This window comes from Cyprinodon tularosa, unplaced genomic scaffold (genome assembly GCF_016077235.1).
Source record: "Cyprinodon tularosa strain WSP-4 unplaced genomic scaffold, ASM1607723v1 ctg90, whole genome shotgun sequence".
Lineage (NCBI taxonomy): Eukaryota > Metazoa > Chordata > Actinopteri > Cyprinodontiformes > Cyprinodontidae > Cyprinodon > Cyprinodon tularosa.
In genome coordinates, this window is record NW_024039674.1 from 2,656,136 (window position 1) to 2,672,748 (window position 16,613).

The 16,613-nt window shown below is 40.1% G+C and overlaps 1 protein-coding gene across 1 annotated transcript in view; it reads right to left on the reverse strand.

Annotated features, from left to right (window-relative positions):
- snx29 (sorting nexin 29) overlaps positions 1 to 16,613 on the reverse strand; it is a 204,937-nt gene that overhangs the window by 173,128 nt on the left and 15,196 nt on the right. Inside the window, exons 9-13 of the mRNA XM_038274170.1 lie at positions 16,412 to 16,524; positions 15,942 to 16,038; positions 15,735 to 15,817; positions 7,254 to 7,317; positions 6,622 to 6,750 (exon numbers count right to left, since the gene is read on the reverse strand). Of these exons, the coding sequence (XP_038130098.1) occupies positions 6,622 to 6,750; positions 7,254 to 7,317; positions 15,735 to 15,817; positions 15,942 to 16,038; positions 16,412 to 16,524 (486 nt within the window). The remainder of the gene's footprint in view (positions 1 to 6,621; positions 6,751 to 7,253; positions 7,318 to 15,734; positions 15,818 to 15,941; positions 16,039 to 16,411; positions 16,525 to 16,613) is intronic.

Genomic DNA, 16,613 nt, shown 5'->3' on the forward strand with positions numbered 1-16,613 from the left:
TGTCCCTTTAAAGTTGGATTCATTGTCACATAAAACTTTATAGTCTAACAAGCAAACCAGAGCAACCAGCAGGTCCAGCAGGAAATTATTTCTGAAACGCTTTTCTGTTCAGGTTAGATTAGATTAATTTAAGATCACTTAAGTTTTGTATGAAAAATATACTTTAAACTACCTCGACGGGTGTGTATCCCTTTAGTCACTTCCAAAAAAAAAGTGTAAGGTCAGATCCTCATACACTTCAAAAAACACCAAAAAGTTAGTAATTAAATCGATTTTTCTACATGACTAAAGAAATACATGCCCCTTGAGGTGGTTTAAAGTGTATTTTTCATACAAAACTAAAGGGATAAACGGGTATTGACTATGGATATGCTGGTCTGACTGGGTATGCTCATCTGACAGAACACCAGTAACCAACATCCAGATGCAGCTCCAGCCTTACCTGCAGCAGTCACTGTGGGTCAAACTGAGACATAATCTCTTCAGCAACTTCTGCAGAAATCAGGCTGCAATAAAAATCTATCAGCTTCCACAGACAAAATGGCTTTTCTGCATATTTATCCATTAATGCTTCTCCATGGTTGTGGGATGATCAAATCTAATTTAGCAAATCTACCTCCTGCATACTAATTAAGCTGTAAAAAATATTGATAGCCTCATTATTTGGTGCTATTTTACTTTCAAATGAGTAATTCTAAGGGCAGCATAACCATAATGTTCCCTCTACCTGCAGCTTTTCATCTGACAACCAACGGCAAGAGTGCAGGTGATGCAATCATGAGAAACGAAATCCCTCATATTCCTGCAACTGCCAGCTTTGTGAAAGCAGTGCATCCAGCACTGAAATGCACAAACAGGTTTAAACAAGACGTTTTTAGCAGCTTGCTTTAATCATCGCCAGGAGACGACTAACTGAATGAGAGCTTTTAGCGTCACTCAGTGAGCTCCAGCACAGCATCCAAAGCTGCACGTCCTCAACGTACGGAAATCCTTTTAAGAACTATTTACAATGAAACCTGAATAAATTAAATCATAATATAATCTTTTCATTTAAATGTAGGATGAAGAATTAAACCACCTGTCACAATCATTCTGGTTTGAGTAGAGATCGGTTTTAGCTCATAAGACAGTGAGAGCTGAAAGACTTGGGGACACACATAAAAAAATTAGGAGAAAAACATCTGCATTTTTTCAGTAACGTTCATATATAAGGTTTTAGAGATCTTTAATATCTGCAGGCCTGCTGGGGACTTTAATAAATGTGACCCAGGTGTCCTTGAGGCTTATTATTCAATTCCACGGTGGGCAAACAGAATGCACACATGTTGCTTCTCCGCTCCACCATCTAAAAGGCTTGAAAACATGTCGGTCGACTTTATATCAACTTTTAAACTTGTCTTTGTGCCAGAACATAAACTTTGTGTAATCCCATCCGGAAGGAGCCAAATTGGTCTAAATCTCACTCTCCTGATTATTGACGACCTCAAACACACAGAACTGTCGGCAAAAAGAGAGCAAAGAGTCAGGCAGCAGATGGTGCGCCCACCACGGGGCCCGGTCTTCAGCACCGGACAGCTCCTCGAGGACTTTTAAGGCATATGGCGATTACACAAAATACGGACCTGTTTAAGTCTCTGTGTTTCCACTGCAGCCATCCTGATAGAGGGTCTGACAAAATGGTACTTAACTGACAAGCCTGCATTATAATTTGCTAAAATATACCAGATAACAATCATTTACAGCAGCCAGGGTTTCACAGAGGGATGGGATCAGGAGGTGCTGTATGGTTTTTGGAGAGGAATTTGATCAGTCAGGTGTTGCCAGCCCTCCGGTGATCCAGGTGCCCTTTCTTGATTGTTGCTTCTCTTGCCAAAACAGCTTGAAAGACTTTCGTTTGAGTTGAATTCAAACACAAAAGTAGTTTCAAACTAAATATTTTTACCATTAAACTAGTGATTGATGGACCCATAGGCGTTAAATAGTAAAAATAAAGCTGTCTGTTAGTTTGAGTTACATAATCAGAAAATTAAATTCAAAAATTATAAAAAGACTTTATACTTTAAGATAAATAAAAGTTTAAAACCTGTCAATGTCTCATTTATGATTATCTGCATAAAAAAAATCTGGTGTTGAGGGTCATTTCTTATCACTTTAAGCTGAAGTGCTATATTAGGAAACCATCATGCGAATCTTGGCCTTCGATTCTAAACAGTAATATTATTACATTATTATTTTAATAATATTATTATTACTGTTTATTATTTCAGAAATAAAACAATGAATAAGACAGCTCTATCGAGACAGAAACGAGACCGAAAAAAAGGGGTAAACTTCAGAATGACAGCTGTGTTGTGCACATGCTCAGGAGAGGAGGGGGGAAAAATGCAACAATCTGCCCTTGCGAGTGAACATGGTCTTTTGTTTTAGGGTGTAATGTCATCTGAGGTAACAAAGTTATAAAGATGTATCCTTGCTCCATTAAGACATGTGCAGGAATCATTTAGTGCTCCCAATTCTGAATCTGAGGATCAGACTCTTAGTGTTCTACTATTAAATGTTTTTTTTTCCCATCAACTGGAGGCAACAATTAGCTTCAACCCAAGTGTTAAACTGACTAATGCTACATTACATCTTTGCATTTCTTACAGACCGTCTTCATGGTTGGATGTTCATCTACAGGAGGTCTGCTGAAGACAACAAGCATCATTCACAGGCGTTGCTTCCAACTGGCAGTCTGAGGGAGACTGTGGGCTGTTCCATGTTGAGGTGTGAGTAAAGGCCTTACAGTTTGCTGTTATATTTGGACTGGTGGGTGAGTAGGGGTTCTGCTGTAGACCAGATTTCTTCTCCTTCTTCTTCTGCATGAGTAAGTCAGCAAGTGAGCAGCGGCCTGTTTTAGCCGACCCCCCTCTGCGTCAGACTAGAATCTATCTATGGAGCCTCGCTCATCCTCTGCCACCCCCGTACCCAATCAGCCATTAAAAAAAACTAGAATCTATATTTATATCCATATTAAGACTTTACATTCATTTTAGTTACTGCATGTATACCTAAGCCTGACATTTACCCTAACCCTAATTCTAATCAGTATGTTACTAACCCTAACCTTAACCTAAAGTTAATTTGCACCATACCTCTCATTTGACTCTTTAAGGTCCCCATAAGGCCTGTTGGTCCTCAGGTTAGTAAATATATCAAAAAGGGTTCTAAATAGGCAACATAAACAAGTTTATTTATTTAATTTAACCTTTATTTTACCAGGAAAGAATCCATTTAGATTTGGAATCTCTTGGAATCTCAATGACATCCTGGATAATAAGCCAATAAGACACTGTTCACTTATGCACGTGTGCCACCCTGTTGGGTTTAGGTACTGTTTTGCTTAAAAAGTGCAACCACATAGAAAAGCAGTAAAATTAGAAGACAACTGTTGGCATCCTCTCGGAAAAAAAACAGGACCATCTGGTGTTGGAAATAAACATTTAACCCAAACGTTACAGCTGGCGTCACTGCAAATTAAACAACAAGTCTCAATTAAGCCAACAGACGTTTAACGAGTTCTTATTTAACCCAAAGAAAGCCAGCAGTCCAGTTTTATGGTTCCGGTTCTCCATACTGTGACCCGTGCAGAAGATGAGCAACAAAGATCGGCGGCTCACACTGCCAGGAGTGAGTGATGCTCTCAGCGTTCACTGGCCAGCAGCACCTCCTGCAGTATTTATAGCCTCTATTGATCGAGGCACATTTGGCTATGAAGGAAAAAGCGGCGCTTGAGATGCAGCAACAAAACACAGAGTGGGCCAGGCTGTGTGTGTCTGTGGAAATTCACACCATACGTCACACTCAATGTTCCCAGCACACTTATATTTCCTTATTTATGCCTCTCATAATTTACACATTTTAACTGAACACCTCACATCTAAAGTTCCTCTCCAAATAAGCTCCACCAGTCCCTGCATTTAACATTATGAGAACCGATCCATCGAGTTGTTGGCTTGATGTCCTGTGAACACGGAGCAGTTAGGGCTTTCTGCTCAGGCAGCTGACAGATGACTAATCGTCCATGTAAGGAGCCCAGAGATTGACTGGCACCGGGCCCGAGTACGGTTAAAGCCGACGTGACGCAGTCCGCTTCCAGGCAACCAGCAGGTGGTCAATTATCACCATAAAGCTGCAAGTATTTATGGCGCAGGGAAGGAAATGAAACTCCTTCAGGGTGAATGGGGCAAACTCAAGCATTTGCCTGAGACACGTAACCTCCAGTTCGCAGATTAAACGAGCTGTGCGGATTTAACACTGATATTTGCACAGACGCAACTTCTGCCATTGGTTGATGTGGTGGTAATAGCTATGATTATAACAGTGACGCAGCTGCAGTAGGTATGGGTCTGAAGCCAGCAGCTGTGATTGCAGCCAGGAAGGTCCTCTAATCTCCTTTAAGTTTTATCCAATGTCTAACCAAGCTCTAAAGGCTTTCCTGTTTAAATGTTTGAGTCATTCTAGCAAATACAGAGTCTGGCGATTATCAGCAGGTAAAAATATAAACCACAAGCACCAAAGTATGTCATTTGGACCAACACAGCATCACATGACTGATGAAACAACATTAGGATGTCAAAATATTTCAGATAAAGGTTGATTTTACTGTTAGATCTCTAAATAAAACCCAGTTACCTTTAAAATAAACCCTTCAAACAAAATAAAGCTAAAGTTGAATCCCTCCACTTCGGATAACCAATCTTTTCCTTCAACCAGTCCACTGCTTAAAATCTTATTGACAAAAACAGAAAAAATGTATTGAGTTACAGAGGTCAAAAAGCTACAGAGCATCTAAAAAATGTATTTGGCAACATAACTGGGTCCAGTTTGTGTTGCTCTGGGTTTCTGCATTTAACTGGACAGAATTTCAGCAGCTATTCAACTGGTTCAGGACAATAAACTACCTACTTAATAAACTTCCAGAAAACACTAAGAATGCAACATTTTCACAGACATGCAGTGAATATTTAACCACTGGGCCCAGATATCTGGAGACAGTTAAGCTTTACCTTTAATCATGATCTTCATTAAGGCTGTTATCATGCAGTATGCATATCAGGAAGAACTGCCTGGACTGTGATAAATGTTAGCTAATTATCCAAGTGCCATGCATTCACACAGCGTGTGCCAGTGATATATTTGGTGAAATTTGCTTAATGCAGAATAAAAATGTTTTACAAGCAAAGAGGAAGGAGGGGAAGGGGTCAAGTAATTAGGAAAATGCAACTAAGCCAAGTAAAAGCTTTTCAATAAAACCTTGTTGAGCTGGAAATAATTAACTGGATTTTTTTTTTTTTTTTTCCTAGTGGCTGGATTTACTACTCTATGTTCGCTATTAACCCAAAGCAGGAAGACAACAACACTTTAAACATCGATTTATTACCAGCCATATTACCAATATGATTGCATGTTGGCCTTATGTCAAGAAACCTTGATCTTAATGATCTTTAAAGGCTGACAATTTGTTAAATCCTTGTGAATGTGAAGAGATGCTTTATAAATACCATCATTCTAGCCATTCAACTCCTCCTTTTTTAATCTACACTCAACCAATATCCTTTGGGTGGTGACATTAAAGACAGTATAAAAACCATCATGAAGGGAGATGATAGCAGCTGGGAGGGAACGTAAAGGTCACATGAGGAGGTGACGTTGTTTAAAAGGTACATTCAAACTTAGACGATAGTAGGTGATAGTAGGAGATATAAAACTTTTTTTTTTTTCAATCTTCTTTAAACAAACCCTAATTACCAGCAAGGAGCCAAGGATCCATCCAATATTGATTGAATAGATGATAGACCGATTTATTGCTCAGCAAGCTCTGAAAACAAGAAATACAAATTCTGCAAAAAGCAAAGGATGAAAATCTTTAAAATCAACCTTTCGTCGTGGTTATCCATTGTTGTTATTACTCCTCGGTTTTTAAAATGGCGCGTCCCGGCACAGAATCGAGAAGGACGACCGAACAGACAGCAGGAAAGGCATACCAAGGACCAATCACAGCTGCTTTTTGTCTGCGCACTTTTACTTGAGGTCTGCGCGGGTTTACAACCGTCTGATGTGTAGGCAGGACATTTTTTTGATGTGTTTGATGTGATCGTTGCAGAGCGGGCGTGGTCGCACACAGAGACAGATTTGACGGTTGCAGAGGCTATGCGTCAGAAGCATAAAGTGGCCTTTAGAATTTATAGTTCTAAATAAAAGAGAATTGCCTAAAATCAGTATAAGTGTGTAAAAGCTCCACTGAAATCAATCACACAAGGCCTATTGCTGTATCTTATGTAGTCCAACTGTGAGCTTGTAAAGTTGGTGTGAAGGTAAAGCTCTTAATCCCTGAGTGAGGAGATCCTCGCTGAGGCAGAAAGAAGGGAAAAGACACAATTCCCCAGAACAAAGAAAAAGCTCTGATATTAAGACGGGTTATTAATTACAGCCCACAAAAACACTGATCTAATTTTCCCCTAAATATTTCTTTAGGGCGTTTCTCTGTTTGTACCATTATAAGCGTTGTTATAAGCGTTTGGCTCTGATGTTAAAAGCTACCTCAGCCTCATTTTCAGTTTTATACAGAAACGATCATACCTGGCCAACGCTTGGACTTTAGCCCCATGTCTCTCCTCCAGTTCTGCTAGCTTCTTCTTCAACAATTCACTTTCCTGCCTCAGGCCTGCTGAGTGCTCCATCTCCCCGTCTAACAGGCTGCGCAGAGACCTAAAAAAGAAACAAAGCAGATCATACATGTGTTTAGCTATAAGGCAACATGGGATGCTGTCATCAAATTCAGGTAGCAGCTCTCTTTAATTTAGAGAAATACTCCCCAACTAAACGCTGGCATTCTGCTGATGTTATTTTTATAAACAATAAATTAGACAAATGCCATTTTAATTGTTGTACTAAATGAGATGATGAATCACAATTAGCTCGCATACTAAACACTCCATCAACACAAATCTGTCTGCATCGTTTTACTATTCTAGGTGCAAACCATAATTTAGCATGAAAAATGTAATGCAGTTGGACAGATTTTCCATCATTTTGATAAACTGCACAGATGCAATAACACAACTTTCTGAAACTCCTTCCAACATTGAATTATTGAATTGCTTGGAGCAAATAAAATCAAACCGTTTCTGAGAAACTTTCTCGCTCAGAAACTCCTTTTAGCTTTTCTTTTCCTCCTGAATAAGGATGTGGGAATGTTTAGAGGAACATACGTGTTTTGTTCCTCCAGCTCATCCTTCCTGTTCATCATGGCTACAATGGCTTGACGGAGCTCCACTGAAACAGACCGAGACAAGAATCAGACATAAGCATGCTGCGTTTACTCTAGGGAAACATTACTTTGCAAACAATAACTCTTTATGGAAGATTTAAAAACTGGCATACTGTATGAACTGGACAAACTAATTGGGCGTAACGAATGCGAAATGCACAAGGTAACCACTTGGACATACATTGTCAGGGGCGATAAAGGCCTCGGATGCAGGACTTTTCCCTGCAAGCCGAGGGAATTCTGACATTTTAAATTGAAAAAGTTCCCTGGATAGGAAGCAAAACGTCTTCAGTCGATTCTTTTTTTTTTTTTTTTACTATTTTGGAATGACTATGACCTGGAATACTGGGAATCTTATAAAGGGCCATCTTTTAGTCTCCATTCATGCACTTCTTAACCAGAAAAAAAAATGGAAATCCTTGCTAATTGAAATAAGCAGAAACAGGTAGGGGCAGGGCTGCACTGTTACAGTCAGAGAAAATGCAAAAATCAATTAATAATGATGCTGTGAAGGTGGGTAGCAGCCCCCATTTACAAAAAAAAATTCAGAGAAAGCATTTTGGTCTTTTAAAGCTTTGGTTCAACCTTAGTACCCAAGACTCGATTCGTGCCTATTGGACACAACTGATGCTTCCCCAGTAGCATAGGAACCTATAGTTATAGTAGTTAATTCAATGATGATGAAACATGAAGCTGTAAGTTAGATTAGCTGGTTATGGTGCAAACTGGTGTAGATGGACAATGAGAAGATGATCTGTGGCCAGACTAGAACATCTATGATCCGACTCACTGACAACCAGCATGGATTCCTTTTATAAAACGGCTTGTATGAGTTTTATGAGCCCTGAAATATTACTTTAGGACCCCAAAATGATATTTTATTCCAAATAAAATATACAGCAACATGACTCATGGATATAATATAATCATCACTTTTTTTTAAGTGAGTCAAATCATTTCCTCATTAAATGTATGATTATGCACTTTTCTTCAGTAACAACTTCCCACACATCCCTTTCACATAATGCAAAACTTGGAGAAGTCAATAAGGGGGTAAATACTTTCTCACAGAAGTGCAGACCTTCATAGAAATTAGGAAAACAAAGTTGGTAGTGGCAGATATGACAGTAAAATACAGCCGACCTGAGGATCTCTGCTTTCCTTCTACTTTAACTGTATTTATAACCATCTTCTAATCAAAAGCAGCATCAGATCAAACTGGATCTCACAGACTTGCTAACACATTCCTTCCGGCCTTTAATAAAACATTAGTTTTCTGATATTATGATGATATGGAGATTCCTCTTTTCCAGCATGGCCCAGAATGAAATGCTGAGTTTATCAGAAGTTCGGTGTTAAACAACATCATCAGCAGTTTGACTTTAAATTAAACTCCTAACCTGGTGCCAGATAACCTGCTGTGGGACCTCTGAAGATATTACATTCATTTAAGAGGTGTACATGAGTGTGCACATCAAATTTTATATTAGCCTAAGCAACAGTTCTCACAATATAAAGATCTCATCAGTCATTAGTCAGCCCAGTAAGCACCTGGTTGTTTGCCTAAAATTTTTGGGATATAGTAATAAAAGAAACAAAACTGAGAAATAGAAAAAGTCTTTAATTTTGGGGGGGTAAATGTTTGGGATAAACTAAAACAAACACAGTATTCCAGGAAATAACACCATCTGTGAAGCAGGAGGTGGAGATGGTTTGGGAAAAAACACCTCTGTGACCTGCTATCCTTCATCATGCAGTCTACAGTGCATCAGAGGGGATTTGAGAGACATGTGACACCATCTGGATTAATTCAAGCGAGCAGAAGAGAACTCCACAATACAACAAACCAAAACCTAACAGTTAACCCCATGGCCGCAGGAAGCTGGGGTGCTGCGGCACCCCCTGATGGCAAGAGGGAGAGTAAAAAAGTATATAAAAAATACTTTGCACAGTTTATACATTTCTTATAAACATTTTGGGAAATAATTTTGTCTTTTTTATTTTACTATTACATGAATTTGTAGTTTAATTTAATTATTTTGAGGCCTAATAAACACAAGTTCATGGAAGTTACGTTGTCGTGGCAACATCAAGCAAGCTAGGGTGTGGTATCCCACTCGTGGCAGCAGATTGGTCAATTGACCTAATCCAGGGTTTATACAAGAATGAATAACTAAAATTGAATGCTTTTTAAAGCTCTTTTAATGCTTTTAGAAATTATTTTAATAATTTCTAAAAGCATTAGAAGCACCCGTCGACAGGCTGCAGCCATGTCCCGAATTCCTTGTTTTCCAACCACTTCTGTTGAAATGTGCTTTTTTTTCCCCCTATTCTCTAACTTCTCTGACTTAAGCTCCTTTTCTGAACATACAGCTTTGCGATCAACCGGAAGCAGTTCCACGCAAATATATTGTGATATAATGTCTGACGAAATTGTTTTTATAAACATTTTTTTTTTATACAGCATTTTAAATGCCACAATAAACACATTTAATGAATTTTAATTCCTTAAGGCTTTAATTAAAAAAATTATAATTTAATGACTTTTATTGATTTTTAATAACCTGCGGAAACCCTTTAATCTAATGACAGAAACGAGGAGGAAATATGGCACAGAAACTCATTTTGGATTCCTCCGATTATGAGACCTTTATCTCCATGACCTCAGAGCGTACCTGAACATTTGGACACCTGTAACCAAGCAGGGCACCCTGCCTGTAGCTCATAGTAAGAGCATGGTGCTGCTACACACTTTCATATCTATTTGTGCAGTTTTACGTAACCATGGTATTTTAGAGCAATATTTTGATCTTGGGTTCTCTGTGTAATGGAGAACTGTTTAATACAGTATAATAACATAATTGTTTCCTTGTGGTTTTCTTAAAAAGGTTTTGGAGCTAATAGTCAAGTGTGACATAAACATAGTGATTCAGGTTCATGCAAGCTGACCAAATCTATGTTTTATAGTGTTATTGTGAAGTTTAATTACTAGCACATATATTCATTTGAGAACTGATTATGTCTTTGTTTTACAGACCCTGGTTGCATGCACTGAAGTGTATATGACAATAAAGTAGTGAATCTCAATCTATCTAAGGCTACAGGAAGATTCTTCTTGTAGGTGAGGATGTCCTACCGTCGTCCTCAGCTGGAAAACACTCCTTCCTTTATTTAATTTCTAAAAAATGTAATTCATTGTTTTAGTGTTAACCTTTTCACAGAAAAGAATAATAAAAAAATCAATATGTGATCTAAATAAATATCTGAATCCTAATGAGGTATCTTTTTCAAAGGACCTCTGTGAAAAGGAGTGAAATCCTCTGCATCTTTTTTTCCAAGTGTGCAGGTCGTCGGCTGCTGCATGATGCTAATCTTCATCCGAACATCAGGGACAGATTTGGGCCGAGCTGTGCGCCGGGGCAGTGACTCATCTCTGCTGTTACAGTACGCCTCGAGGTTCGCACGAAGGTTTCAAAGCTGCTCGCTCTGCTTGTAGAAGTGAAATAACAGCCATGAGACAAGGAGTTAATCCACCGAGTCCGCTGCCTTCCTTCAGAGGATACGGCTCCATCTTCACAAACACAGCAGGGTGTCGATGAAGACACGCATACGTGAAGCTGCTGAGAACCGGTTCGAAGGAAAAGGATGAATGCAGAGACTATGATAGGGGGGGTTTATCATCTTCTCTGCCCCTCTGTTGCGCGCCAGGAATAGATGTGACCTTTAACCCGAACATGCGTCGTCAGCGGCGCCACAGACAAGACATTAGGGGCTTCAGTAGAACCAGATGACCCCCTGTCCTCTTATGAAGACGTCAGGGAGTTCATCAGAGAAAAGAGTGTGTCTAAGTCCAGAAAGCATTCATGTGCCTTCACCAGAACACTTCACTGGTCCAATAATAGGTGTATTAAGAGAGAACCAGGCCTTCTAATCAAGCTGCCTGCTGAATCACAGACTCAGTACTCTCCAATCAATGGTCTGCTTGGCCTCACATGCTGCCAGATCCAGTTGGAAATCACTAAAGTGAGAGCTCACGCTGTACACTTTCTCCTCCCTCATGCAGTTCCAGACCACAAAGCTACACAGAAAGAAAAAAAATCAAACGGCTCGAGTGCGAACGGAAATCAATGTGCCGCCTAATAAAAGGTAGCTAAGAGCATGAACAAGTCTTTGTTCACCGAGGGGCAAAAACTGCTCCCAGGACAACAATCCTGAATTTAACTGATTTGTCTCCATTCTAGCCTCTAAAAATACCATAAGAATGTTGGTGTTTCAGTGGTTTAAAAACAGAACAGAGATGAGATGCAGGAGAACTTCAGATAGTACAGATGTAAGTAATGACGCCCTACCAAAGATCTGGTGTAACGGCTTGTTAGAAACGTACCTCTTTAAACCTTTTTGCTCTGCTTTAGACAAATGTTTCTGTACTTTGTTACCATTTCTTGCTTTTTCTTGAATGTTCAGAGAACTTGTTCTGTGTCACATCTTATTGGGGAGTGGCAGTCTAGTGGTTAGAGCATAGAGCTTGGAATCCTGAGGTTCTAAGTTTGAGCCCCACTCCCACAGACTGACACTCTGGGTATCTGAGAAAGACCCTTAACGCCACACTGCTCCCCGGGCGCCGCACAATGGTAGCCCACTGCTCCCGAAGGGGATGGGTTAAATGCAGAGGGAAATTTCTCCAATGTGAGATCAATAAAAGTTCAATAAACTATTAACCATCATGAATTTAACAACCAGCCAGAAGCACCCATAAATTAGACCAAACAAAGACGGTAAAATATCATTTTCAAGAAATCCTTCAATTACTATAATAATTTGGTAAATTTTTTTTTTATTTTATTAAGGGAGATTATTTTCCAAAAGTTTATTTCTCATACTTCCTTAAACATAATCTAATTTAGAGGTGACAGGGAACCCTTCATCAAGCACTGCAGGACGTGTCAAACTGTGTTGGAACGACTCTGGGCTCTAAGCTGGACCAATATAAAAGCCTGGGTATGTGACAGTAGCAGCTCGTATCAGAGTCCTCAGCAGAGCTAATTTCCCTTACGTTGATAGCAGCAATAGAGCAGATAACTACACCAAGCTTTGAGAGAACAGCAGGTGCCTTCTGGGAAACAATAAGATATAATATAATCCAACCTTCAGCAGAATCACAAGTTCAGCAGAAGGGACCGGCGATGTCTTTCAGTCTGATCTGTCCCAGACAGCAAATACCTGGATGGAGGACTGTTAGCAGCTGAAAGTTTAAAGACCAAAAAACTGTTAAGATGAGCTATTATAACAGAAGCTGCAGCAAATTTTCTCTCTTTTCATCCTAAGACAATTAAACGTGAATGGCTGCAACATTGGAAGGTTAAAGTTCCAAAGAGAGCAGAAGACGTCATGAAAGGTTTCAGATCTGAAGATCTAATGAAACAAAAAGCACGTTCATTTCTGTTGTATCCAAATTACAGTGATAGCCATTTAAAATGTCCCCATTTTCCTTGATTGGTTCTTAGCTGGTCCCCTACAATTCCTTTTTAAACATCAATCTCTGCACTAAAATATTCTGTCATGATTTGTGAACATTAAGATCTAAATCAAAGCGCCTTCTCCTGGTCAGACCCTGTAATTCAGTGAATGGGTGGAGTCAGGGTATAAGAATATACACACCAGGAGGCCAGTGGTTGGGAGTCAGCTGGTGACTGAGAAGGGCCATTTTGAACGGCTGCTAATGTAAACCAGATCCAATTCCAGAGTGAGATCAAGAATTTCAGCTTTGTAATCCATCCTGAAATGTTGCCTTAGTACAGACTCAGACATGATCCGTCCGTATTCGGATCTTCATCCTTTAAACTGGACTATAATGTAAAAAAAAAAGCCATGAACATTGATGGGAAATGTTGCTCAATCTGCAGGTAAATATAGTCTACCTTTCTACAGTGCTCAGTATCCAGCTGTAAAACAGTTGCATGCTGGTTTCCTCATGAGCTCATGCTCATTGTGTTCCGGATATTTACTTCTTCCTTCATTGTTTTTTCTGCATTTCCCAGAGGGACTGTGAAGGTGTCTCTGGAGAATCATGTCTGTGGCTTAGAGGAGTAACAGAGCTGCTGATAGGAAGATAGAGAGACCTTTTCCTCAGAATGGAGAATCTGGTTGGAATTTTAACTTCTGTGACAGTAGAGTTACTGCAAACCCCTACCTTTAGCTCAGAAACATGATGTTGTTTACTTGTATCAATACTTCAGGGTTCATATAACACTCATATGTTGTTTTCAATCCATCTACAGCAGTAATTTTTATATTTACGCCTCACTCTCAGTGCCCTGCTCTCGCTGGGAGCTAATAACCTAGAGAACGGCTCGATGAAGGAGCCTCCAAGCATCGGTACTCTACCGTGCAGCTGACTGGCAGAGACAGAGATTCCAAATGAAAAAGAACAAATAAATCCAGCAGCAACTGTCTGATGCTTTAGGCTGTGATTAGCTGCAGGGAACCGAGCAGATAAAAAAAAAACAAGCGCTCTGCAAAGAGAAGCAAGAACGGGTCATGAAAAGTGGCAGCTCGTCTACGTCATGAATCTGATGCAAAGTGAAGACATTCATACGATCTCGTCTCGTTCACATTTCCACTGCAAAGGTTCTTCAAGAGGAAATGTGTGAAGGTACAGTAGATACAATAACTGATCCACGACGTAGATCAACAGTGCCACCTGGTGGATCACATGAATCACTGAAAGTAAAAGAAAAGCAATGAGAATTCTCCTCAGAGCTCACTGTAGGGAGCCGTGTAAAAGCATTTTAACCTTTTGTCCACATTTTGAGACCTTAAAACCACAAACTTTACCTTTTTTTTTTGTCCACAAGGATATTGGAACACTATTAATTACTGGTTAAAAGTTCTAGAAGCACTAGAAAAGGAAAAGGTTGGATAGAAGTTCCTGCCTCAAGTTTAGTTCCTGTGTCTCAGGGTGCTTTTTTAGGAGTGAGGACAGAATGGAGCAGGTGATCTACAGACGGAGCAGAGTGGCAGCCAGTGGTGAAGAATAGAGAACTGAGCTGAAAGGAAAAGCTCTCCATTTACTATTCGGCCTGCGTTCCTTCCTTCACCCATTGTCATGAAACCTTGGTCATGACCCAAACAACGGGATCCTAGATAAACATGACTGAAATGTCAGAGGTAGTTCTCCATTTTATTATTATATATATTATTTTATTTTAAGTGTAACTACATATTGTATCCACTACAACTAAAAATGCATAACTTATATCAGAAGAGAGAAATGACCTGCAACAGACCGTTCTGCAGGACATCAAGGCTAAACCTGGAATGGAGGGAGAATGTCTGTCAGATGCCATTGAAATGCCTCAGTCTTCCCCCAGAGAAACTGGAGGGGTTAACCGCAGAGGCAAGACCGGGGATCTGATTTGACTCTGCTTTCCTTTATTGTAGGTAAGGGGAATGAACGCTGCCAAGGCAGAACAGGGCTGGTTACAAAGCAATAAGGGCCGTATGATGAACTGTTGACTTTAAATTAGTGCAGTGCAGACTGAGTGAATTCCATCAATCTCTGTTTATTTAACTGGGGTGAATAGTTTAATTATTTTTTCCCCATAATAGAAAGGCAAAATGATTATAGTTTGGTAGTGAAATCTCTGTAGGAAACAACAAAGATATGAGAGAAATTTTTTTAGAAAGTGAAACTGAGCCTCTTGGCCGCCATTCAAAGGAAAACATTCTGTTCTTTAGAAACAGACCCTAAAAACACAATCCCCTCTTTTATAATGGAACATCATGCTATGGGGTAACTTCCTTATGCCGGACAAAGAAAACTGGTTGAAATTACTGGGAAGATGATAATGAGAAAACATTTTCTAAAACTAAAGTGGATGAAAAGATTTTAATGAAATAATTAAGCAAAAAAAGAAAATAAATAATTATGAAAATAACAAAAGAAAGAAAATATTTACATAAAATAAATCCCACAAAAAAAAGCAAAATGCAAAATAAAATAAAAATCACACCACAAGTAGAAGTCAAAATGGAAATATCTATTTATAAAACATGTCTTATGACTAAAGATATATATTTTAAAATCTGATCTCCTCAGACCGTTTATTCCAGATTAGATCCCCCAACTAAAAAATATCACAGTAAGGTTTCAGCCAAGATGGATCCTCATGCAGAACACCCACCCTAAACATCTGGACAGAGTGGACGGGTTAGTCCTGAGCAGATTCAGCGCGTTGAATGGCCTATTTAAAGTCCAGACCAGCACCTAACTGAGAATCTGTAAAACCTCTAACGTGGTGGTGTAACACTGCCTCTCCTGCTGCATAAACCGAACAGGTTTAAAATCAAACATAACCAGACAAACTAGGCGTCACCAAAAACAGCAGTGGAGTGTTGGACAAAAGAGGCAGGAGAGACTCACCCACTGTCATGGTGTCAGGCAGCCCAGCTGATTGTAGCCCACTGGAGAGCGGACGGGGCTGCGCCGGTAGACTGGAGTCCATGCTGGAGGCAGGAGATCAGAGAATAACAACAAACTTAACCATCTCATTATTGATGTGGCACAGATGACTTCATCTCATGAGAGAAGAAACCGCAGAAGTCTGCTGAGGATGAAGGGATAGCTGACCTGAAAGTGAGCTGCGATCTGCCGCTCTCACAGTTCTCCCCCGATTCTGTCGAGTCACACTGAACGGGAAACACGGCCGTGTCCTCCACAGAGCTCACTGAAATAAAATGGAAGCGAAACTGAAAGTGAGGCAGCCTTAAAAAGTACCTAAAATACATCTGAACCAACACCGAAGATGGAAGTGTCCACTAACGCAGCCAAGTGGCGCAGTGGGTAGCACTGCTGCCTTGCAGTGAGAAGGTTCCAGGTTCGATTCCCGGCCCGTGAACTGCCACTGCCACTCTGGGTCCCTGAGCAAGACCCTTAACCACACACTGCTCCCAAAGGGGATGGGTTAAATGCAGAGAAGTAATTTCCCTCTGGGATTATTAGACTATATAAAATAAAAACAAATAAATAAATAACAAACGGCGTCTTCGGGATGGATTTTTATGGTGGGGGTGACTGTGATTGGCGGGGCGGGTCGGTACCTGGCTGAGGGTGAGCAGGATTGACAGGGATGAGGATGTCGGAGCTGGGCGGGGCAGTAATAGCCTGGACTGGACTCCAGGTGGACACACTGGATAGACTGCCCAGCACCGGCCTGGAACCAGACAACATGGCTGTCAGTCAGTCTGAACATCCGGTCCAAACATTTATTCAGTCAAATTTAACTGTTTATTAAAGCAGGCA